The following is a 26,286-nucleotide window of genomic DNA, read 5'->3' on the forward strand; positions in this document are numbered from 1 at the left end:
TCCTTGTACAAGCCTCACTACCATCATTCTGTTACCATTTGTCACTGGAACAATAGTAAGCCTTTATTCGTTGGTCTGATTTAAGCATATCACAGACTTCTAAAAACTGACCTTTTTATCTCTTGTAATGCTCCCTATGCTTGTATCCTCCTTGTGCAATGTTTTATGGTTCTTATTTTTTTTAATGTTTTTATTTATTTTTGAGACAGAGAGAGACAGAGCATGAGCAGGGGAGGGGTAGAGAGAGAGGGAGACACAGAATCTGAAGCAGGCTCCAGGCTCTGAGCCATCAGCACAGAGCCCGATACAGGGTTCAAACCCACGAACTATGAGATCATGACCTGAGCTGAAGTTGGATGCTCAACCAACTGAGCCACCCAAGCACCCCTTGTGGTTCTTATTCTTTTAAAAAAATGTTTTTAAACATTTATTCATTTTTGAAAGGCAGAGGGAGACAGAGCATGAATGGGGGAGGGGCATAGAGGGAGGGAGACACAGAAACAGAAGCAGGCTCCAGGCTCTGAGCTGTCAGCACAGAGCCCAACGCAGGGCTTGAACTCACAGACCACGAGATCGTGACCTGAGCTGAAGTTGGATGCTTAACCAACTGAGCCACCCAGGTGCACCCCCCCCTTTTTTTTTAACATTTATTCATTTTTGAAAAGCAGAGAGAGAGCACAAAGTGCTTCTTATTCTTTAAAAAAAATGGATAATATCACAAAAAAAGACATTTCCCAGAATGTAAAACAGATTAAAGACATCAGACTAAAAGCCCACAGAGAGTGTCTTAGAAAGTTATGCATATACTTCAAACCCAGCCACTCCACTCCTAGGTTTTTACCCAAGATAAATGCAAACTTACACACACAAAAGCCCTGTGGTAGAATGTCTGTATCAGCTATATTTACAATAGCCAACAAATGGAAACAACTTTATGCTCATCAGCAGGTGAAGAGGATAAGTAATGGTAGCACATTCACAGAACGGAATGCTACTCAGAAAAAAAAAAAAAAAAAAAAAAAGGAGTAAACTACTGATACGAGCTACAACATGGATGAACCTCAAAAACAGACAAAAAAAACATTATGTGGAGAAAAGTCCTGATCCCAAAAGTGTCCACATAGTAAAAGTAGTATATGAATAAAATACCGTGTGATTCTATTTATATGAAACTCTAAAAGACAATCTTAGTATGTAGTGGCAGAGCAGATAGGTGTTGCCCAGAGGTTGGGGCAGTGGGGTGTGATGGGGATTAACTAAAGAGACATAAAGGAACTTTTTGGGAAAGCGAAAATATAGTTTTGATTGTAGTGATAGTAACAAGGGTGTAGACATTTTTCAACACTCCTCAAACTGTAGCCCTAAAAGGAAAGTCCTCAGCATAACAGTGGTGTTTGAAGCCTCAAGACTGGATGAGAACTTCAGGGATGTAAACAGGAAATGGGGCACCCTGACAGTAAGAGGTAAGGGAAGTGGGGGAGGAAACAGCTAAGGGAGCCTGAAATGAAGGCCAGAATCGGGTGTAAAGTCCTGAAAGCCATGTGAAAAACATGCTTCAAGGAGGTAATGATCCATGATCTATAATGCTGCTGATATTTCAAGGAAGTAAAAAACGGAATTGACTACTAGGTTTAGCAATGTGGAGGACATCTGGCAGTGAGGTAGGTTTGGAGAGGTTTCAAGAATGGAAAAGAAGTGGAGACAGCAAAACAGACAACTCTTGAAAAATTTTGCTTTCTATAATGAAGCAGAGAAATTATGCAGGAGCTAGAAGGGAATGTGTTATCGAGAGTTTTTTTTTTTTTTTTAAGTATGTTTACATATTGGTGGAAATAATCTAGTACATCGGCAAAACATGATGATACAGGAGATAAGGCAAACTTGCTAGAGCAATGCCCTCGAGATAGGCTCTGGAGTCAACCCAGCCAGTTTGTATGTAGGTCCCTGTGGGACAGGGCAGACACTGTGGACAATGGGTACGTTATGGAAGGCTTCTACTGATTCCTTCTGTTCTCAGGTAAGCGGGAAGCAAAGTCATCTGCTGGCAGTGAGCCTGAGGGAAGGTTAAGTCAAGGAATTGTTGGAATTTTGATACTAAATAGCCAAGCCAAGCAGCTTAGGAAACAGATGGTGGAGGGGTTCCAGTCACTAGTAATGGAATGGTCCTAGGGATGACCATGGGAGTGACTGACTGTGGCAAGTGGTTGACAAAACCATAAGCAGAGGGGTCCTGTGAGGTCAGGACATGGAAAGATCATCCAGATGGATGATGGAATGGTTCTAGGTGCAGTAAGGCAGGTGCCGAATTCTTTGATATGTGGATGAGTGACTCATAATAGATGACTGGAATGAAGGGAAGCAAGTGTGATGGTCTCATGTCCCAAGAGTCAGAGGTGAGTTTTAGAGAGAAGGGAGGAACAATCTAGAGGCTGCAAATGAGAAAAGTGGGGGGTGGAGGGGAGAAGAAAGGAGCCACCCCTTGAAGCCATCATAAGAGACACTGTGCATAGGGGAGACTCAAGCTTCAGTCACAGCAGGAAGGTTTCAAGGAAGAGCTCATGATGAAATGAGTTCCAGTTGGGCCCAGCAGAAGGTTCCAGAGTTGGGGAGTTGAACATGGGGTTAAAAAAAAAAAGGGCAATGAACTAAGCCATACATAGGTTAGAGGGTTGGAGTAAGGGAGGTGAAGGGGTGTGGGAGTCCTGAACATCCAAGGCACACTGTGCACATAACGCTGTGTGATAGATGATAGAGATGTAGGGATCCTTCCAGGAGGAAGCAGAAGTCTGGGACTTTCTCTTGACTTGTGATATGGGCTGGGCCACAAAAGGCACTTTTAGAAAAACTTTTTTAAAAGATATTAAGCTGTGTAATATAGAGTGACTTGTCAGGATGCTTGTGTAATATTGTATATGAATTATGAGATTCTTTGGAGTCACTAAATCAAAGAATCTCGGTTTGCTCAAAGTGTATTATACTGGGTATTAGAATACTCTACCCATATGTTCACAGTATTACTTGACACATATTACTTTCTCTTACAGAGATAATATTGCTAATTCTATTCTGAAGATATTTGCAGAAATCACATGAGAAATGCATTCAGTTAATTTACTCCTGCAACATTTATTGGGTGACCACTATGCACTAAGCCCTGAAAGGTAAGGAATCAGATGTTACATACCTATGTGAGTTCCAGCTACAGAACACACACCCTCCCACACCAGTAGGTCACTGTTTCTCAACCAATGGGGACCCTGTAAGAACTAGATAAACCTTTTGTATCCTGGATTTCTAACCAATGTCCTTGAAGCCTATCCAAGGATTCCTGGCCCGTAATTATAGTCCTACTTTAGGGAAATAGAGGAAATATCTGTGAACAGGAGAGAAGCCACCTAAATCTGCTTATCCATCCTGCCTCCTTTCCCCTAGGAGCACTCAGAGAGACTTCCTCACTCTGATGAATTGGTGAGCTTCCTCCCCTTCTGAAGCGCCCCTACTATCAAGCAATCTTCTCATCAAGAGAAGATAAAGAAAGCATAAACACTGAATTTGAGAGAGACCTTGAGAAACAATGCTCCCATGTGCTGTAGTGTCTCTTGCTCTCTGCCCCACAAGGGCCATTCTAACCCCATCAAGAAGCATTCCTCAGCATTGCCCAAACCTCCGATTTGTCTTCCAGTCACTGTTGTGCTGTAATGCTCAGGATTGTGGGTGGTGAAATCTTAGGGAACCCAAGTACTAGAAAATGGCAGTGATTCTGACTGTCCAATCCAGACTTCATATTCCAAAGGCCGCTTAGCTCTCATGTTACCAGAAATCATTCAGGTCAGAGAGCCAGGTAACTTTATTTCTCACTGTTTAGGAATTTCTCGGTTTTTATTATCAAGTTATCTACTATAGAAAACTGAACAAAAGAAAAATTTAGGGGAAAAAAAAATCACTGGAGAGGCAGCATAACATGGTAGTTAAAAACATGACTCTAGAGCCAAACAATCTTGGTTCCATTCCTTAATAGCTGTGTGTCCTTAGGTAGGTTTCTCAACACTCTGCACGAGTTTCTCCATTTGTAAAACTGGGATAATAATAGTACCTATCTCATAGAGTTAAGGAGATTGAACAAGTTAATATTTGAAAGCATTTAAAACAAAGCCTAGCACATACGTGCTGTGTTTATAAAACTTTTTTAAAAATCTTAAATTAACAAGGTTAATTTCTCCATGGATCCTTCCAGTCCTTATCCATATACATTTTTTAGATGTTATAATAGATACGTATATACAATTTTGTGTCCTTTTCATTCCTTAACGTTATGTATATCGATGCAGTGTCCACAATTGTAACTTACAGTGATTGCCTAAAACAGATTACAAGTGAATTGTCCAACAATGCAATCATGAGTAAACCATGGACACTGACACAATGGGTCATAAACTGTCAACTTTTGTTCTAACAACATCAGTCTCATACTTCTAGGTAATAATCTTTCCACCATTAGTAAAATCATTTACTAATCTTTTCTAAGGTTAATCTTGATCGACAGTAAATATCCCATTCAATACTAATTTTTTTTCTTAAATTCAGATTTAGTATTTCATATTGTGTTCCTTAAACGGCACCCACATTCTCCCTTTGTAACAGCAAAATCTGTATTTCCATAATTATGCACAAGATGTTATTATAAAGCTTCCTATCCATTATTCCAGCTTGATGCAAAACAGTGTACTTTCAGTTAAAAAACTTTTCCTAGAATAAGGTTTCCCTTAACAATGCACTGCAATCCACAAATTCAGACCTCAGTTGAGATCTCTTACTGAAAGAAGTCTTATTCCCTATATTCATGTTCCTCAAGTAGGATTCCTGGTAGGAATCAAGTAGGACCATGAGGGGATTTGAGTTTTCTTCACTGTAATTCTCTGATATTAAATAAAGGCTACATAACTGCTGAAAGCTTTGTTCTATTCTTTTCATTCATAGGTTTCTTCTAAGGAGATACTTTCTACCAAATAATAAAAAGAAGTCTTTCTGAATTCTTACTAAACAATTTGCCCTCTTGATTATATTTATAGGGTTTTTTTTCAGTGTGTTACCAAATGTACAATAAAAGAAAAATCTCTTATCAATTCAATTCACAGTTTCTCTTCACTATGATTTCTCTGATGCTGAAGTAGGGCTGAGTGACCACTAAAGGCTTTTCCACAGTCATTGCATATAAAGCGTTTCTCTCCACTATGCATTCTCTGATGAATAATGAGAGAAGAATTCTTACAGAAAGCTTTCTCACAATGATTACATTTGTAGGGTTTTTCTCCAGTATGGTTTCTTAGATGTACAATAAGGGAAGAACTCTCATTAAATGCTTTCCCACATTCATTACATCTATATGGTTTCTCTCCAGTATGAGTTCTCCGATGTGCAATAAGGTGAGAGCTACAGTTAAAAGATCTTTCACATTGATTACATTTATAGGGTTTCTCACCAGTGTGAATTCTCCGATGAGCAACAAGGTGACAGCTCTGACTGAAGGATTTTCCACATTTATTACACTCATAGGGCTTTTCTCCAGTATGAGTCCTTTGATGTCTAACAAGGTGAGCCATCTGGCTGCAGGACTTCCCACATTTATTACATTCATAAGGCTTGATTCCAGAATGAATTATTTCGTGTTTAGTGAGGGCTGAGCGTTCTCTGAATGCTTTGCCACATTCCTGACAGTTATAGGGTTTCTCTCCTGTGTGAGTTCTCTGATGGGCAATAAGATGTGAGCTCCAGCTGAAGGATTTTCCACATTCAGTACATTTATATGGTTTTGCTCCAGAGTGAGTTCTTTCGTGTTTACTAAGGGCTGAGTAATCCCTGAAAGCTTTTTCACATTCATCACATTTAAAGGGCTTCTCTCCAGTATGCATTCTCATGTGGGCAATAAGATGGGAGCTCCAGCTGAAAGATTTCCCACATTCAGTACACTCAAAGGGTTTCTCTCCGGTATGAGTTCTCTGATGTCCAATAAGATGGGAGTTCCAGTTGAAAGATTTCCCACATTCATTACATACATAAGGTTTCTCTCCTGTATGAATTCTCTTATGTACAATAAGATGAGAATTCCAGCTGAAGGCTTTTCCACATTTATTACATTCATAGGGCTTTATTCCAGTGTGAGTCCGTTCATGTTTAGTAAGGGCCGAACGATTCCTAAATACTTTTCCACATTTATCACATTCATAGGGTTTCTCTCCAGTATGAGTTTTCTTATGCTGGATAAGGTAAGAGCTCCAGATGAAAGATGTTCCACATTCATTATATTCATAGGGTTTCTCTGAGGTGTATGTACTTGTATGTTGAGTAAGGAATGAGTCATACCCAAAGACTTTCTCCCATTCATTGTATTTATATGCTTTCTCTACAGTACCAATTTTTTGACGCTCCATAAATGATGAAAAATAAAAGATATTCTCATATTCTTTGTAATCATACTGGTTTTCTCCAATATGAAGTCGTGGGTGTTCATTAAATGATGGGCTCTGGTTAAAGATTTGATGGCATTCCTTATATTCATAGAGTTTTTCTCCTGTATGCATTCCCTTATGATCACCAAAATGTAGTATATGATTGAAAGATTTCACAGCATCAGTACATTTAAGAAGATTACCTCCAGTTTGCATCCTTTCAGGCTGATTAGGTTGTATGGACTGGTAGAAAGTTTTGTCATAATCATGATTTGCACAGGTAATCTTATCTGCATACATTATGGCTGAGTTACACCGCCAGCTTTCAGCATTTGTATCAGGCTTATAGAAATGTTCTATTTGAGAAACTCTCTGAGATGGAACAAAGTTTAAGCTCTGGCTACACTCTGCTCCAAGTTCACAGAATTCTGAACCTCTTTGAGATAGTACTTGCTTTTGCATGAAGACCATTTGCCTCATAGCTGTACTCTGGTTCATGTGATACATTTCCAACTGGTCTTTACATCCCAAGACTTCTAACCTGGAGAACCAAGGATCATCCCATATGTATCTTTCCAGCTTCATGCTATGGGATTGTTCTTCCTCAAAAATGCTCTGTGTTGGGATCAATGCTTTGCTTTCAAGATTTCTCATCCATTCTGAAATAATCAGAAAAAAAAGCCATGAGAGCACAGAGAAAAAATTTCCGAGAACAGAGTGGGAAAAGTGAGATTTATTGTCCGTATTATTGAAAAGGCAGGTGTGACCTTGTTTTCAAATAGATTTGTAACACAAAGATCATAACAGGGAAGAGGAGAATAGTGAAAAAAAAAAAAAGTATGTGAACCAGCATAAGTGTATACTGGATACCAATAACAACCATTTAAGTGCATTTTCCCATAGAAAAAAAGACCAGGATAAAGGTGTATGGTAAAGGAATCGAGGTCCTGGAATGGTCTAAGAGTGTTTTGCATGCTTGAGGCCTTGAAGCACACTGTGTAGCATCTCTCTAGATAGTGTGTACAAATGACATTTATGGTCATTTATGGTGAACATCTGCTTTCCTTCTGGGGGTCTGGAGCTTCAGTGGTTGCAGTCAGTTACACAGGCACTGTGTATTCAAATCTCCAATAAACACCCTGGACTCCTAGGCTCTGGCCAGCTTTCCTAGTAGATGACATGTCATATGTGTTGTCACAACTCACTGCTGAAGGAATTAAACGTGTGTGTCCTCTGCAACTCCACTGGAAAAGGACTACTGAAAGCTTGCACTTGGTTTCCTCCAGACTTATATTCATGTGCCTTCTCCCTCTGCTGCCATTGCTTTGTACAGCATTACAAAAGTACAATGACTTTTGAGTCCTGTGCATCCTAGTGAAATCACTGAACCCAAGGGTGGCCTGGGGGATCCCTGACAAAGGGACCCAGTGAATATTATTAAGGTGAAAAAATAAGAAATAACTTGCTTACAAGATAAACAAGCAACCAGGCCTTTAACTTATGTTTAAATGATGAAAGTGTCCTAATTCACTTGTGTTTTAATATCCTGACTCCTTCCCTATTTTGACACCTGCCCCCCAAAAAGGAGGGACTGGCGTTAAGAGAAAGTATCACCAACAGAAGCTTCAAGCAAGGATCTTATCTATGTTAATATGCTGTCGCATTGTTTCATATTCCATTCAGTCAATGACACAAAATTTGTCAGCCCACAAATCACCATAGTTTAAGAACACTCCTACAGTTACAACCCTTCTAACTACAGAATGATTTGCAAAGCAATGGCACACAAGACAGACTCGAAAGGCAACACATTATGATGAAGACACAGGAGTTATAGCCTGATATAATCTGTATTTAAATTGTGGCTCCGGGCACCTGGCTGGCTCAGTCAGTAGAGCGTGCAACTCTTGATCCTGGGGTTGTGAATTCAAGCCCCACGTTGGGTGTAGAGATTACTTACAAATATAATTTTTAAAAATCTATGTATATATAAACACACACACACACACACACACACACACACGCACATACATTCATACATACTGGCTCTATACTATCCACAGAGGATGTTTCCAATATCTTCGCGAGATTGTGAATCCAGTGAAATGTCTGGCAAGTTCAACATATGAAAGCTATCCACCATCACTGCTGAGGTAACAGTCCTCCAACAACTGAAGGGGTCTGTCTGAGTCTCCTACTGCTGCTATAACAAATTACCACACATGCAGCAGCTTAAAATCACACAATCTTATTACTTTACAGCTTTGGAAGTCAGAAGTCCAAAATGGCTTTTACTGGGCTACAATCAGGGGAGCCTCCCTCTAGGGCAGAATCTACAGCGTGGCCTTCTCCTGCTTTTAGAAGCTGCCTGCATCCTTTGGCTTATAGCTCCTTCCTCCATCTGCAGAGCATTATCACTTCATCCTCTGTTTCTGTCACCACATCTCCTCTCTGTGTCTCAGACACTCCTGCCTCACTCTTACAAGGACCTTGCAATTACCATGGTCATTCAGATAATACAAGATAATCCCTCCATCTCAAAATTTATTCACATCTGAGAAGCCCCTTTGCCATACAAAGTACCATATTCACAAGTTTAAGATGTGGACATCCTTTGGGAGGAAGGGGGTGTCATTATTTACCCTACCGCAGGGTCTAAGCCACAGATACCTTATTCGACACAGACTCTTGTCCACTTTCTCTAGGTTTTTCTTCTGTCTTCACTATACACCATTTCCTTCCTTTTACTATCCAACTCCATTACAAGAGGGGCCCTACTTTGCTCAAGATGTGGCATTTATTACTAATTTCAAGCTTAGCTCCTAGAAGTTAGGGAATGATCAATCTTCATATAGATTTTGAATCCTTCCAGTAGAAACTTTAAGAAATGGTAGCTAAGCAAATGAACAATTCTTGTCCTACTTTATAGTTGGTACTTGTAGTCTGAGTATCCAGAACCAGAGACAGGACAACAAAGTATCATCTAACCTGGGAGTTAGAACCTATGTGATGAGAGGACATAGTAAACAGTTGTCAACAATACACACAGTGTATCACTGAGCCTGAGGGGATGCAGTTGCTGGGCGGGTAGGAGGCTAGGAAAGGAGATCAGAGATTAGTACTCAACAGAAACAATCTAGGAAGGTTTCGCACAAGAGAAATGACATGAGCTCAGCCTTCAGGCTTTACTTGAATATAGACATACTGCTCCTGTACAGCACGAGCTAGTGACAAAATGAGAAAAATAACAGAAAAAAATGGATGGTCTTGAAACCTATCTAGTCAGAGTTATTTAAAAGGCTACTCGAATCACTGCAGATTTACTGACAGAGAGCTCAAAATAGAAGATTTCAGGGAGGTAGATCAAGAAAAAACACCTGAGGTAGCTAATAATAAGTAAAAATTTATTCATTAACTTGAGCTGGAATTTGGTAAGGGACCTGAGGGTGATGTTGGTAGAAGCTGAGTGACACACAACTAACATTTCAGAGGCAGAAAATCTCAGGAGCTAGAAGAACCATTACATCTTGGAGAAGAAAAGGAAGGTAAGACTTCTCAATTTCCAGCTTGGAGGACTCACAGGAGGCTGGTACCAGCGATATGCATCAAAAAGAGGACGAAACGTAATTTAGAAGGAAGAGATGAGCTTCCCGGTTCTAGCAGGATCACAGAGTTGGTTGAGGTGATTTGCAAGACAGAAGTTTAAGGATGGAGATGGTGGAACCAAACCTCAGGACAGTGGTTCAGGATAGTAACTCAGAATGCTCAGCGCCAAGAGTAGGAGAGTTAAAGCTCCTGGAATTCAGAGCCCTTGATGGAAGGTTTCAGATATGAATGGGGGCAACTGATGAGACTCCAAAAAGCCTACTTCATTAGAATGGATGGGAAGATAGCCACCTTCACAACTCAAGAACAGGCTGTTGTACGTTATTAAATTAAAAACAGCAAGATACACAACAGAATAGATTATAATCTACTTTTAGAAAGGTGAAAATAACCGTATCTCTATATGCTTTTAGCTGTGAAAGGAAACTCTGGAAACATATAATAGAAATTATTAAAACTGATTATCTGGGGCAAGATGTCAGTAAAAATGGCAAAATAGGGCCTCTGAAATTTCACCATTCCATAAAAGCAACCAAAAACTGTCAGAATCAATTTCCTCAGAATTCTATACATTAACCAAAGTCCTCTGGCAGCCCAGAGAAGAGTTTATTCAAGAAAGACAGCTGAATTTTTGGAACAGTGGGCTTTGGGGCACTGTAACTTACCCTAGTCCCATCTCTGGCTCCCCGGCTCAGCAGCAGCCTTGTAAAATAACAGCCAATATTTCTGGTACTAGAGGGAACAGAACCAAGCTGGGGGTTCCCCAAAGCCTCATTCCCAAAGAATAGTCATTATTTGACCCATTTGGTGGTTGTCAGGCCCTTGAAAGGTTGTCAGGGGCTGGAAGCCTCTAGGAAGCAGGTATTTGTCAAACATTTACAGGCAGTATATTAAAAAGTCATTACCGCCTGAGACGATGGCAAATAGCTAAAGCAAACAATACGCAAAACCAAAATGATTTTTAAAAAGCCAAGGGAGAAGACGTTCTTAGGGGCTTTGAAAAGTTCTAAAACATTTCTGGGAACATAGAATACATATGATAATTAAACTGTCAAAAGCCAAAGCCTGATAGAGGATGCTGAAAGCAGCAAGAGAAAAGGTATTCATCACATCCAAGGGATCTTCATATGACCAACAGGGCATACCTGTCTGGAAACCATGGAGGTAAGAAAGAAAAATACTGCCAACCAAGAATCCTGTATCTGGCAAAACTCTCCTTCCAAAATGAGGGGGAAAGGAAAGCACTCCAAGATAAACCATCTGAGAGAGTCTGCTGCCAGCCAACCTGCCCTAAAACAAATGGAGTCCTTTGGGTGAAATGACAGGACACAGGCAGTAACTCAAAATACAGGACACCAATAAATGTAACTACATAGGTAAATATGACAAGACCGTCTAAACACATTTTTTGCTTGTAATTTTTTTTTCCTATCTGATTTAAAAGCCAAAAACAGGCACCTATGTGGTTCAGTTGGTTAAACGTCTGACTTCAGCTCAGATCATGATCTCACAGCTCTTGAGTTCAGGCCCCACACCAGAGGTCTAGAGCCTGCTTTGGATTCTGTGTCTCCCTCTCTCTCTACCCCTCCCCCAGTCACGCTCTGTCTCTCTCTCAAAAATAAAAAAGAAATTTAAAAAAAAGACAAAAACAAAGCAATAATTGTAAGTCTGTGTTGATGGACATACTATGTATAGATGTAATTTCTGACAATAACAGCATAAATGGGTGAGGATAGAAATACACAGAAGGAAAGTTTTTGTATGCTACCAAAATTAATGGTATTAACCAAAGTACATTACTATAAATTAAAATATTAATTATAATCCTCAGGGAAACCACTAAGAAAATAGCTGAAACGTTTATAATAAAAGAAAAGTGGTTACCTGTGTGTACGTGCCCTGTGGGGAGGTGGGGTAAAATAATGTGGATAACAGCAGCAAAAATAAGTGAGGTTTTTCAGCTCACACATTCTATGTAGCTCTGAATTTTTTGAACCATGTGAATACATTACCTATATAAAACCCTTAAAAAAAAAAAGAGTCTGTGGCTCCTGGCTATGAGTCTGTCACAAAAGGAAATGAACACACTAAAAAGCAGGTAAGTGAGTGAGAAATTATCTCAGAGAAAGGGACAGCAGAGAATATGAGAGGCATCAGGAGAATGGATGGAGAGGAAGGGAAACTGCAGCTCATACAATCTGCTACCTTGTTAATAGGGTGGCCACCTTTGCTCTGAATCAACAGCTACAAAAAAGTCAATACACGGGATACAGCTCCTTGGAGGAAATTGTGAATGTCTCTGAGGAAGGTAACTCCTCATGGCCTCAGCCCCTTTCTCAAACAAGGAGGGCTTGGAGGAAAGTTCCTTGCTCCCACCTGCCCTCACCTGGACAAGTGCTTTGAGGATATGCTTGTTCCACTGACCATGGTTCTTCTCCTTGCTCCAACAGAGAGATGACCTCCGGCTTGGCAATCTGATTCCCTACACATGGAGGAAAAAACACAGACTTGTGTAGCCTTGAAAATGTCCTTGCCTGTTCTTCCCTGACTTATCATTTGGGCAGAATAAGCATACTTTATGCTTTATAAGCATTAGGAATTTTGTTCTTGAACCTCAGGAGGGCTCAAGATCATCTCAGCCCTTTTGAGACCCTCATGAGCTCTTTTTTATTTATTTTTTATTTTATTTATTGAGTGTTATTGGTCAGTGGTGGTGTTATGCGTTGCTAATTTTTAAAACTGAGATGCAATTGACACAGAACATTATATCAGTTTCAGGTGTACATGTTTCAATATTTGTATACATTGTGAAATTATCATTTAGTGTTATTATCGTAACACTAAATCTAGTTAACATATATTACCAATAGTTACAGCCTGTGAGCTCTTAAACACAGAACCAGAAGGTATTGCATGGAAACACCTTCATTTACTCAGGCAGCACCACCTTACCCACAGAGAGCAGATGCCCATAGGTCTCCAGCATCACGTCACGGTACAGGGTCCTCTGAATAGAGTCCAACTGCCCCCACTCCTCTTGGGTGAAGTCCACAGCCACGTCCTTGAAGGTCACTGGTTCCTAAAAGAGCACAGATGTTCCTCCTCAGCCTGCAGCCACATCCTCTAATGTTTTCTGGGGATGGAGTGAGGCTGACCGCACTGGGGAGGAGACAGGATATAGAATTATCCTGGATATGTTCACTACTATAACTGATTTGTCAGGTCCCACTGGGAGCCACCTAAGGGCCCCCTATTTGGGATACTCTTAGGAAATTAGGTATCTAGGCCCATGATAACCACAACAAAAATGAATAGGTCTCTCTTAAGGCTCTTACCCAGTTCTAGTAATACTGGCTAGTATGGATAGGACTCCCACCAGGCCAGTGGCCCCCTTCTCTGGAGATAAAGATACTCAAGTCCAGGATCAGGGAGGAAACAGACTACAAGCACTGCCTACAGGCTAAACAGGTTGGAGTCTTTGCTCAACATGTGGATCTAGTACCTGGAAGGGTGATATTAAATATTCACAGACTGTCTTCCTAGGGACTATACGGAGGTTTCCATTCCCAGATCATCTCTGTCCCAAGGACTGGAGCTAAGAGTATGATAGCTTTGAGCAGAGCAGCCCAAGCCAGAGAATCAGGTACGGTTGCTGTCAAAAAACCCTTGAGTTTTGGGACACCTGGGTGGCTCAGTCGGTTAAATCCGACTTCGGCTCAGGTCATGATCTCACGGTCCGTGAGTTCCAGCACCGCATCCAGCTCTGTGCTGACAGCTCAGAGCCTGGAGCCTTCTTCAGATTCTTTATCTCCTTCTCTCTCTGCCCCTTCCCTGCTCACACTGTCTCTCTCAAAAATAAATAAACATTAAAAATTTAAAGAAAAAAAAACAACCTTGAGCTTTAAAATGTTCCAACTGATGTTTTTAGGAAAAATAGAACCAGGAATGCTCAACTGGAAACATAGAGGGGAAGATGATTATAACCTTTTGCAATGAACGCATCACTTGGCTCACAGTGCTCTTAAGCACTCAGTGTCAGCTTCAGTTATCTGGGCACTTCCAGGGTGGAGTGGGAGCGTGCTTTCCCTTGTGGTGGTGGTGGAGTGAGCTGTCCATCAGGGGTGGTATACTACAATTCCCACAGGCCCTGATAGCTTCTAGGTCCTCCCCTCCATCTTGAAACCAGCTTTCTGGTCCACCTCCGTGTCAGCGAATTTCCACACTGAGCCTCCTGTGAACTTCTCCCCACGCCTTCATGGCCCGCTATGTTACTGCTTCCCCCATACAGCCCTTCTCACGCCCTTCTTTTCTGTCCCTGCCGGTCAAGGCTCACAAATTGAGCTCGGTATCTCTGATCAGGTTCACCCTCATGGCTGGTCTTCAATGTAACAACTTTTACTCTGTCGATCCCAACTGTTCCCCCTCCACCAAATAATGCTTAGCTTAAAACACAGAACTGATTCTGCTGCAGTAATTCCCTTACTCTGAAAAGCACTTAAAACTGCAGAGCAAAACTTCCTAGTGCAACTATCCCTAACCTTGGACTCATCAAGCCAATACCTTGGCTTTCTTCTACAGATCTGCCTAGGGCCTCAGTTTCCTTGCTGGGTGATGCTTCTATGTTTTTAAGTAATATAAACTTTTTAATATAAGTGTAACATTCGGACAGTGAAGTGCACAAAGCCCAAGTGAGCTGAAATAATAAGCTCAGTGTACTTTCACAGAGCAATCACACCCAATCACACGCAGCTGGGAGGCCATGCTTTCTCACCAGGGTGCTCTTGGTGTGCTCCCTCATGCCACCTGACTCCCACAGAGGGTGGCATCTACTTGATGGCTTCAGTTCAGCTACACTTAACAAGCTTCAGACCCACACCCTAGCAGCTGTTAAGCTGGTGAACCGAGTCACAAGTTAACCTCCCACCCCTCCCAAGACCCCAATGGAATCCCTATACGCACCTAAGGAATAAAAGAACTACATCTAACAGACACTGCAGGGAGCGATTCTGCAACCTTTAATCAAGTAGTCGACATTGGCAACGATCATCAGGAGCTGCCACATCACACATGGAAGGCAGACACGGAACGTGTCTGAATAACATGAAGAATAATGGAGGGGCGGCTATAGTTAGCCTAATCCATCGCATCTTCCGAAAATGGGACGATCAGACGTCCTGTACCCACTAATGCAACAGAGTAGGAAGGACCCAGCACCTCCTATGGTGTACTCTCACCAAAAATATGGGACCTGAATCTACTCATCCCTCTAGTCCAATTATCAGCTTATGGAAGGCAAAGGGATGGAGGAACTCACCCAATGTCATCAAGAGGGCAAAATCAGGCAACCAACAAGAAAGTGACCTGGTTTCTTCAGCATATTAAGCACACAGTGTGTGGTCCTCGTTTGGATCCTGATTTGAACCAAATGTAAAACATATTTTGGGGACAATTGGAAAAAACTGAACATTGCCGGGTATTAACTAATAACAGGGACTTACTGTCGTTAATTTTGTTGGGTGTGAAAAGATAAAGTTATTATTTTCTAAAAAGGATGTTATCTCTTAGAAATTACACAGAAGTGTTGATAAGCAAAATGATAGAATATCTGAAATTTGCTTTAAAATATTCCAGTTTTTGTGTCAGGATAGAGAAAAAGGCACAAAGCTAAAAGCTGACAGTTGAAGTTATTGAACATGGGTGTTTGTAATAACACCCCTCACCAAGACATGGCAACATCCTAAATCCCAGAACCTATAACCATTATGTTAAAGGGGCTCTGCAGAAATGTGATTACATTAAGGATACTGATTTGGGGAGATTATCTTGGATCATCTAGGTGGGCTCAATGTAATCACAAGGAGGAAGGAGGAGGGTCTGAGTAAAAGGAGACATGATGTTGGATCAAGGCATCCTGAAGATGGAGGGTGGGGACCACAGGCCAAGAAATTAGGGTAACCTCCAGAAGCTGGGAAAAGCAAGGAAGCAGATTCTCCCCTGTAGCCTCCAGAAGGAACATGGCCTTACAGACCCATTTTTTTTTTCTTGTCTTTGAAAAATGTTGCGATTTATTGACATCTGAAGGGGAGAGAGAAGACATAACAATATGTCAAAGAAGTGGTATCAATGAGAACACAGAACTGGCTGACTGCCAAGAGCCTACAAACCCATTTTAAACTTCTGAGCTCTAGAACAAGACAGTAAATTCATATTATTCTAAGACATTAAGTTTGTAGTAATTTGTTACAATGCTAACAGGAACTAACACAAGGTCCAGATTCCACTTTAGGGTTTAAATATCTCCTAAATAAAGTTTGAGAAAGAGAAACATCCCAGCCAGTGAAAAGAAGAGGCCATTGGCACGTGTTGTTCCACACGTTCTTGCAAGATGGGGAACAGATGAAAGAGTAGCAGACCAAGGAAACAAAGCAGAGGGAATCCCAGCCCCCACACATTAGAAGGGCTACGGTGGAAGAAGTTCCCAGGAGAGGCTTGGGGCTCTGAGCTTAAACGATTAAGTCAGGAGTGAGAGGCAGGCTGAAAACAGGTGACAAGGCAAGTCCATACTCAGGACAGCTTTGCTAGCTATCCCAGCTCCCAACCAGCCACCTGTGGGCAGCACCACCACCAAATGCCCTGCACTTACACTCGGGTAACACTGCCTTGACCCTGCTCAGACACAGGAGTGCATGAGGTTCTCCAGCTGCTCGGGTGACCAACAACCCCAGAGTTGAAACCTCAACAATGTGGGGTAGGAGGTCTGTGGCCTGACAGCCAGCTGCATGCCCGGAAACACAACCAACCCGAGGATCCTGGCCCAAGCAGGTCCATGGAGCTTAGAGTGAGATTCGTTGGGAGGGAGACAGACAGACGGACACACACACAGGAAGGCCAATCAGGAACCAAACCTACTCAGCCACAGGAAAGCAGAACACTCAAACACAGCTTCACAGCTCTTCCCTGGTAAGCACAGGAGACCACAAGAGCCCTGGATACACTAGGAACATGTGCAGCACAGGCGGGGAGACCAAACGCAGAAGCCAAAAGTACACAGAATACTGGCAATATCTACAATCCTACTTTCAATGAACTGCAATCCCAATTCTCTGATTGGAGGGATTTCAGTATAAAACAGGATGACACAAGAGGGGCTCTGAAAGAACAAGAATTTATTAAATGTGAACACACAGCGGGGCGCCTGGGTGGCTCAGTCGGTTGAGCGTCCGACTTCGGCTCAGGTCATGATCTCACGGTCCGTGAGTTCAAGCCCCGAGTCGGGCTCTGTGCTGACCGCTCAGAGCCTGGAGCCTGTTTCAGATTCTGTGTCTCCCTCTCTCTCTGACCCTCCCCCGTTCATGCTCTGTCTCTGTCTCAAAAATGAATAAAATGTTAAAAAAAAAAACTGTGAACACACAGCAATTGCTTCAGGAGGCCCACCATGTAAGAGAAGACCTCAGAAACAACCTAAAGGAACAGAATTTTTTTTTTTTTTAATATGTGAATTCTTTAAACAAGAAACAAAAACACTAGCTATAAACAAATACAGATACGGGAAACATGGGACTGACAAAGAACACCACAAAGTTAAGACAAGCTACAGACTGGGAGAAGACAATTCACACATGGCAAAGAACCAGGATCCAGAATGCATATAAAATGCCTACGTATCAACAGGTCAGAGTCTACACAGAGGCAGGAGTGGGAGAGAGACAGAGAAGAAATCCAGATGACCAGTAACAATATGTAAAGATACACAACCTTGCTAGCAATCAAGGAATCTACCATTGAATCTACCACACAATCTACCATTTTGGTCTTGAGCTATGCAAAAATTAAAAGACCCGACACTGCCACTCAGCAGCAGAGATGCAGGGAGACAGGCTCTCTTCCATGGCGGTGAGAACGAGAGGAGGCCCTTTCCAAGAGCCACGGGGCAGCGCTGGTCATACTGCAAACGTGCACCCTAAAACTCAGCATACTTCTGCTTTGAGGGGTACGTCTAGATAAACATTTAGATGTATGCACAAAATGATATTACAAGAAGGTCCACACAGCTTTTCCTGGAATAGTAAAAATGGGGGGGGGGGGGGGGGGGGGAGGGGCTTCTACGCCCATCTGTAAAAGGGATGAACAGAGGGCAAAAGGAAAGAACTTATCACATGGATGGATCTCAAAGTTGACCTTGAATAAGCAAAGAAAGGTATAGAAAAGCTATGGGTAGGAAAAGCATGCAACTCTTGATCTCGGGGTTGGGAGTTTGAGCCCCACACTGGGGTATAGAGATGACTTAGGGAAAAAAAAAACTTAAAAAGAATTAGACTACTATCTATGTGATGTCTATATAAATAGCTTATTATCTACATATGAGTAAGACAATTGATTAGCTGTGTACACACCGTAAGCAGCTATTCTGGGTAAACATGGGAAGAGAATGTGACTGGGGAAAACTAAGCAAATATTACAAAACATTAACAACTTCATTCTGAGTAATGGAGACCATATTTGATTGCTTTCCATACTTTTCTGTGCTTATGGGATTTGTCAAAATAAAACTTTGAATAAGTAAAAAGAAATATTTCCAGATTTGTAGATGTTATCAAAGGGGAAGGAACTCACGTGCTGCCAAAGGGGAAGAAAAAAAGATGCCCAGCTGAGTATGTCCCCATGTTGGGGTCCACACTTCATGGAGGCCTTAAAGAGGCAGAAAAGGCAAAACCAGGGGCACCTGAATGGCTCAGTCGGTTAAGCGTCCGACTTCGGCTCAGGTCATTCATGATCTCATGGTTCGTGAGCTTGAGCCCCACATCGGGCTCTGGGCTGACAGCTCAGAGCCTGGAGCCCGCTTCAGATTCTGTGTCTCCCTGTCTGCCCCTCCACTGCTTGCACTCTGTCTCTCCCATTGTCTCAAAAATAAATAAACATTAAAAACAAATTAAAAAAAAAAAAATCCAAAACCAAGACTAGAAGTGAAACAGAAAGAGCAGATGGAGGTCTCGCACCCAGTCTCACCACTGTGGATTAGAGGGACCCTAGAAGCTAGCACAGGAAGGAGCGAGCCGTTCCATTCCCAGGTTACCCTTACGTGAGGTTGCACTTTACAAACATCTGCTAGGGTAACTCGCAAATGTCCCACCTAAATTTCCTGTAGTCATTCTTGCAATTTCACTTTGTTCATACGCATGAGCGCTTACCAGGGCTCCCGACGGCACTTTACGGAACCCGACCGTACATCTACATCATGGGAAGGTTTGAGAGAAGATGTAAGGGTGCCGAGGGAAGATGTAAAATCAGCTCCTGCATTATATCATGGACAGCTGGCCCATTCACGAAATCTGGGGAAATTCAGATGGGTTCTTTGGCAACTTCAGAATTTCATTAGTATTTTCAGTAAGTTTTTTGCAGAGAAGGAAAACAACTACGTGCACATCCTCACACCAGCCAGGGATGGGTACAGAGTATTACTGTTATTTACGTGCACACTTATCATGCACAAATCATCGGCGGATTGTTACAGACAGGTTGGAGAGTTTCCATATCTGAGGAGGCTGGCTGGAGTTTTTTAAATGGGGTATCATCATTTTCCCTATTCTTCAAAATAATGGGATCTGGGCTCCCACTAGTTGAAACTTTGCTATGCAACATGTTCTCCAAAATGGACTATTCAGATAACAAGGGATGACAGCATTTGATGTTTTCACCAGATGAATGCTTTATTTCAGTATTTAACTTGGAGGGAACAGTGGAGGGAAATGGGGCTCTCATTAGTGTTCCTGAAGACCTCGCTTAGTACAAAACTCACAGGATTCAAGTCTTGAATCTCCCACAGGGAAAAAATTGAAGTGAGTGTGGGGAGGGGCCAGGAGCATGTTCTCAGAAATCACAACTCTTCAGACACTGGAGGGTGTTGTTATTTTAATTCTCCATTTTATTTTCTCAGCATTAACCCTAATAATTCTCAGGAACCCTCACATAGATTAACAGCAGGGTGCAGCCCAGTGGTTATTAAGACTTCTTCACAGCATTTTATTACAACTAACTTTTGTTCCCAAGCGACTGATTCAGGGCCCATCTTTCAGCCTTGCCTCATTGCCGATTCTTTTACAGAATCTGAAAATGACTATATAACATATCAGCCATGAACATCAAAGCTGCCCGAGTTCTGATGCCAGACAACCACCACTCTGCACCACGTGGTTCAGGCCCTCTGCTCCCCGGGACAGCCGTGCTGCCACGTGAGGACAGCATACTTGCGATGCACTTCACCAGTCAGCTTTGAAACCATGGGAAATTTCATCACATATTTTTAATTTGGGGGGGAGGCATTAAGTTACGTAGAGACGTTATTAATAATTTTATACCTCAGTACATTTGTTTGATCCATTATTTAAACTTAGCAAATAAAACCTAAATATGGTAACAAAACTATTTTTCTTCATTTTTCATAGTAGGGAGCCAATAGTAAATGTAAATTTCATGAATCAGGATGAAAATCTCATTTAGAAATATGGAGACAACCCTAAGGAACCAAAAACAGTAAGTTAAAAATGGCTGCCTCTGAATCATATAAATAAATAAAATACTGATATGTACTGCAACATAAATGATCCTTAAAAATATGCTAAGTGATAGAAACCAAACGCAAAAGGTCATATATCATATGATCCTCTTTATGTGAAATGTCCAGGAGAGACAAACACATAAAGAAAGTACATGAGTCGTTGCCAGGGGTCGAAGGTGGTAGGAACAGGGAGTGACTGCTAATGGGTATAGAATTTCTTTTGGGGATGAAAAATGTTCTAGAAGCAGAACCAGAAATAGATACTGGTTGGTAATAGTTGCATAATTCTGTGAATATACAAAAACCCACAGAACTATACGCTTTTATGGTATTTGAATATTTTAATAAAGTCATTAAAACAATTGGTTTTTCTTAAGTGGGTGTCTCTAATGAAGAGGCTGGGCAGGAGAAAAAGGAGTGGACATCTTTCCAGTATCATCAACTCTGCTATCCTATTTCCTGCCACCTCTTCCATATCATGTCTCCTGTCATATTCCTCTCAGGACCCATCCTCACATGCTAATAGTCTCAAAGTTACCCTGCATCAACTCCCTTACACCTCTTAAGGTCTTGCTCCCAGGCCCTGGTCACACTGACACCTGAAATGCCAACCTGCTTCCCACGACCCCGTTCCCCCCCCACACACTCCTGCCAGGGACACCCTTCCAGCCACATTTTAGACAATGGCACCTCCTGCTCACTGCACTTAGGAAGCTCTTTATTACCACCAGAATGGAGCCCTGGCTCCACAGTAGGCATTCAGGGCCTGGTTAGGTTCATCCTGGCCTCTGCATCCTCAATTCTAACTAGGGTCATCCTTCACCCAGACGCCGGTCGTGCGGTGCCCCCACCCTCACCCAACACACACAGGCAGGGTCACAAAAGGCCAGGCCCCTGCAGCCCCCTTAACCTCTTGGTGCAAGTGCATCATGTCTCCCGGGCAGCGTCCCTCCCCACAGCGGAAGGACTCCAGCTGCTCTGTGCCCCAGTGACTTTATGCAGACTGTCTCCCACTTCTCGAGGCCTTAGTTGGGCTCAGCCTCTCCAAGGCTTGGGGCCTCCCTAAGCATCTCAGGCCCATGTCCTGAACCACAGGTGTGGCACCAGCAGGCCATGAGGCCTCAGTAGCTGACTGAACCACCTTGGGAAAGGGGACTGAGAATTCCTCGGGACCAGGGCTTGGACTTATCCATGTTCTCTGCCCAGCAAGCACAGAGCTCACAGGACAGCATCAACCCAATATGGCACTGAATACATGAGGTAAGGTGGGAGGAGAAAAGGGGGCTGCTGCCGGCCAAAGGGGCTGCCCCTCGTCCACCAAAACAACACACGGCATTGCCAGGGCTCAGTTCTGTGAACAGGTTGGTCGATAATGTGGTTCCATGTCACAGAAAACTGTTTGAATTCTCCCTGTCTGTGCTTTGAAAGCAATTAACTTCTGGCCGACTCTTTCTTTAGGCGAAGTCTAGCTGCTATAAACTTATGAACACAAAGACTAGGATGCTGGGGGACAACCTGGACACCCCAGGGTACAGGACAGCCCTTCAGGAAAAAGCAGATGCCTGACTCACCTGGACCTGGGCTGTCGGGAGCCCAGTGACCCTCCTCTCCTCCTTGGGGCTCTCTTCCACAGGCCAGGCAGAGTCCTGAGGACACAGAGCTGGGGAGGAAAACAAAGTCACGGAGGCAGCTCTCCCCACCGGAAGTATGCCGACGAGTCCTTCCTGGTCAGGGTGACAGCGGGGGCAGGGAGTGTGCTGAGGGAGAGCTAGTTCCTAGCCGTGTCCATTGGGCAAAGAAAGAGACTCCTCATTTTATAGATGAAGGAAATGGGGCTCCGAGAAGAGAAGTAATGTTCCTAAACATGAGTCCTGCACTGGCCCCCTTTGCTCAGAAGCACCATCTCTGAGAAGTAGTACCAGTTCACATCCTTTCTGGGCCCGAGCTGTAAATGGCCACACACTTATTCTCATGCACCCTTCTCCTGGAGGTGTCACCATCACTCTATCACCCAATGGAATGTTCTGATCCGTCCCTGTTCCAGCTCTGCACAGAGAGACCTGGACCAGAACCCCCCCTGCCCTAAATCCCCACCTGGTTCCCCAGCTCCAATCCCTGGCCACGGCAGGTCACTGCTGGAAGAAGCATGACACAGCAGCAAACATGGCCAATGGGGACACAGGCTTTTGACTCACCCCAGGAGGTCCACGGGTCAACAGCCGCCATTCCCCAGGACTGGTCCGTAAGGACACCTGCACCAGATCAGGTTGGGACAAGTAAAGAAAAGCCACTGTGACAACAATCCCAGTGACTAAAGGCAACAAAATAGAAAAGCAGATCTGTCTCACTAATGGGTGTAACGAAGTTCCATAAACAGAGCCCAAGGCATGTAACAAAATCCAACATAACAAGCTAGATTTATACTAGAAATACACAGGTAAGTCACTACCCAAAAATCTGACATGATATAGCCAAGAAGAATCAAGAATAGAATCACTTGGGTGATCTGGGCATCTGGGTGGCTCAGTCGGTTGAGTGTCCAACTTTGGCTCAGGGCATGATCTCACTGCTCTTGAGTTCAAGCCCTGCATTTAGCTCTGTAGTGACGGCTCAGAGCCTGGGCCTGCTTAGGATTCTGTGTCTCCCTCTCTCTCTGCCCCTCCCCTGCTCATGCTCTCTCTCAAAAATAAACATTAAAAAAAATTTTTTTAATAATAAAAATGATAATAATAGAAGAATAGAATCACTTGAATGGCTGAAGAGGTATCTGATAAAATGTTTAAGGTTACCCAATTTTAAAAATAATCTAAGTAGAGGGGCGCCTGGGTGGCTCAGTCAGTTAAGCATCTGACCACTCAGGTCATGATCTCACCATTAGTGGGTTGGAGCCCTGCATCCGGCTCTGAGCTGACAGCTCAGAGCCTGGAGCCTGCTTTGGATTCTGTGTCTCCCTCTCTCTCTGCCCCTTCCCCACTGGCACTGTGTGTGTCTCTCTCTCTCAAAAATGAATAAACATGAAAAAATAATTAATTAAAAAATATATAAAATAAAAATAATAATCTAAGTAGTAAGATACTCCCTTGATGTCTTTAGTGATAAATACATGAAACCTCACTTAAAGATAACACATCACTGACATCACGCTATTTAACATTGTTCTTAAATTACATGCCACTGCTACATAAATGAGAAACAACACTAAAGGTAAAAAATACGGCAATGATAGAGAAATTCTGATTGTATGTATGTCTGTCTTCTAAGCAATCCCACAAATCAGTAGAAAATGTCTTAGAACCACTAACACATCTTAAGACTATAGATATACAAAATAACACTGTCTTTTACACTAACCACTTTCCTTTTTCACCAACAACCAAGTTGTCTTTTTTTTTTTTAATCTCACTCAGTTCTAATTCTATACCAAGACAGAGAGACTCCCTCCAATCCCCCAAAACTCTCAGTCCCTCCCTAGCTCTGACCCCTGGCTGCAGCAGGTTCACCACTGAGGAGGCCCGGAAGACACAGAATTGGGACTTACCCCAGGAGGCCCATGGATTGACAGCTGCCATCCCACAGGATCAATCCACCAGGTGCCTGGCCAAAAGCACTGGATTAAGGTGATTCACAGACAATTGCAATACCAACCTAATGACAAAAATGGAAAAGACAAAACTGGTCCTTTGTCACAGAAGAGCCAGTGGGAACAAAGAACACAGCCCATCCAAGGAAGCAACAAAAGACTTGTAGGGAGCATTGTAAGAAAACAGAATTTACGTGTCAAAAACAACAGAATTCCAGGACATAAATGAAGAGTGACTTGAATAAGCTGAAAAAAAGACCACACTCCAGACTGAGAGGGTATAAATTTGTCAGTGGTTGTTAAGAGACAGTCAGTGACAACCTCGAGGTTATTTTTTGGTTGATTTGACAAAAACTACTGTAAAATCCACCTGCACATCCCCCCCAAGAAATCAATGGTTGCCTAGAGCTGGGCGGGGAGGGAGAGATGCGGAGTGACCACTTAGTGGTGCGGGTGGTTTCTTATAGGAGGTGATGAAAATGTTCTGTTAGATAGTAGTTATTATTGCACAACTTTCTGAATATACAACAAAAACCAGTGAACTGTACTCTAAAATGATTTTCTGTTATGCAACCTTTATCTAAAAGGGAGGAAGGGAGGAGGGAAACAAGAACTCAACCGGCAAGACCTACCGGGCCCAAGTCTGTCCGTTTCCTGATGTGGAGCCCAGACCACAAAGTCCGTCGGTTCCAAGTCTTTGTGCAAGTCCCGAGACCTCTCGAGGGTACGAGGGCCAACTGTCAGAGCTCTGCGGATTCCTGGGAGTGAGTATAAAGCACCAGGACGCCTGCTGGCCCCAGGAACACCGGGATCTGCGCCAAAACTCAAAGTAGGCAAACGATTCCGCACCGCTGTTTGCAACCTAACCAAGTCCGCCGTCACTGCACGGTGAAGAGAAACGGGGATTGTCCCCCTCCCACGGTCGCCGTCGTCCCTCGGCGCCTTAGCTGAACCCGCGCGGACGAGAAACACCCGCTGGGGAAAGAAAGGTGTTTATTATTCCCTTTAACGGCCTCAGAGGAGCCGCATCACCTGCTGCCTGGCCTCCCGCCCGATCTCTTATGCACCACCGGAGGCGGAGGCGATGCTCGGGAGCCCGCACCCGCGAGCGGCCGGCCTTACCTGGTTCGCGGCCGGCCTTACCTGGTTCCCACCCCTGCGGGCCGGTCCCCGCGGCTCGAGGCAAGCGACTCAGCAAGCTTGGGATCGCTTCGCCGCTTCGCTTCGGGCTTTTGTTCCGCTCCAAGGTTCGGCCTGGCGGTACGCTTGGGATCTTCACGCGCGGCGGGGCAGACAAAGGCGCGCTGAGCCGACGGCTGCTACCCAGCGCCAGGCCCGACGTGCAGGGCTCACCGGGGCCCGCCCAGCCGGCCCAGCGCGGCCGCGAGCCCAGAGGCGGGAGGCGGGAGGGTCGCAGAACCAAAGGAAACAGGGGCGCGAAGCCGACGCGGAAGGGGCAGGCGCGGGATCCGCGCCGGCCCCGACTGCAGGCGCCGCGTCTTCGCGCTTGTTCTCCCAACCTCCTGGCTCCCACGGCGGCAACGGCGGCGACCCCACCGCCTGGGCGACCGCCTCACCTCGGCGGCGGACAATGGCGGCCGCTCCCCCGGCGTCGACCAGGACGCGTCGCGCGGACTGCCGGGAGTTGTAGTTCTGGGCAGTGGGCTTCCGGTTGGTCCGGAAGCGTCGCCATGGCACGTACTCCGAGCAACTCTGCCGCGAGTCCGGCCACCGCGGCGCCTGGGGCTTACGTCGGCGGCTGGTATCACAGCCGCCGGCGAGCCGACGGTACTGTCCGGGGCCTAGACGGCCCTCCCCGCCGCCGCTGCCCATCTTGGAAAGGCTTGGGTAGATCGCGGCCCCGCGAGCCTCAGTTTGCCCGTCTGTGAAATGGCGGCTCATCAATGAAAACTTGACAAAGTCTGATCGTTTAACGCGTCCCAGACGCAGGCCTGAACGCGTTCAAGGGATCCTTTCATTCAACATAGCTGTTCTGATACTCCTTTTCAAATGAGGAACCTGGTTTTGAGCTTCTCGCATAAAGCCCTTTAAAACATAAGGAATTGTTCCCACATCTCTTCCTGGACGGCGAAGCTTTA

The 26,286-nt window shown here is 43.9% G+C and overlaps 1 protein-coding gene across 8 annotated transcripts in view; it reads right to left on the reverse strand.

Annotated features, from left to right (window-relative positions):
- Positions 1-25,832, reverse strand: part of ZNF606 (zinc finger protein 606) — a 30,727-nt gene extending 4,895 nt beyond the window's left edge. The window contains exons 1-9 of one of the 8 annotated variants that reach the window (XM_019438617.2): positions 25,331-25,825; positions 24,820-25,162; positions 24,146-24,252; positions 22,803-22,859; positions 22,179-22,267; positions 13,005-13,131; positions 12,439-12,534; positions 10,718-10,784; positions 6,999-7,105 (exon numbers count right to left, since the gene is read on the reverse strand). In XM_019438617.2, the coding sequence (XP_019294162.1) occupies positions 10,744-10,784; positions 12,439-12,534; positions 13,005-13,131; positions 22,179-22,267; positions 22,803-22,859; positions 24,146-24,176 (441 nt within the window). In that variant the 5' untranslated portion in view covers positions 24,177-24,252; positions 24,820-25,162; positions 25,331-25,825 and the 3' untranslated portion in view covers positions 6,999-7,105; positions 10,718-10,743. Of the gene's footprint in view, positions 1-3,829; positions 7,106-10,717; positions 10,785-12,438; positions 12,535-13,004; positions 13,132-15,366; positions 15,464-22,178; positions 22,268-22,802; positions 22,860-24,145; positions 24,253-24,819; positions 25,163-25,330 lie in introns of those variants that run through there. The other 7 variants (XM_019438610.2, XM_019438608.2, XM_019438614.2 and 4 more) reach the window with 7 other exon arrangements.
- Positions 25,833-26,286: the final 454 nt, after the last annotated feature.

Source organism: Panthera pardus, unplaced genomic scaffold (assembly GCF_024362965.1).
Source record: "Panthera pardus isolate Hobbes unplaced genomic scaffold, ASM2436296v1 HiC_scaffold_18, whole genome shotgun sequence".
NCBI lineage: Eukaryota > Metazoa > Chordata > Mammalia > Carnivora > Felidae > Panthera > Panthera pardus.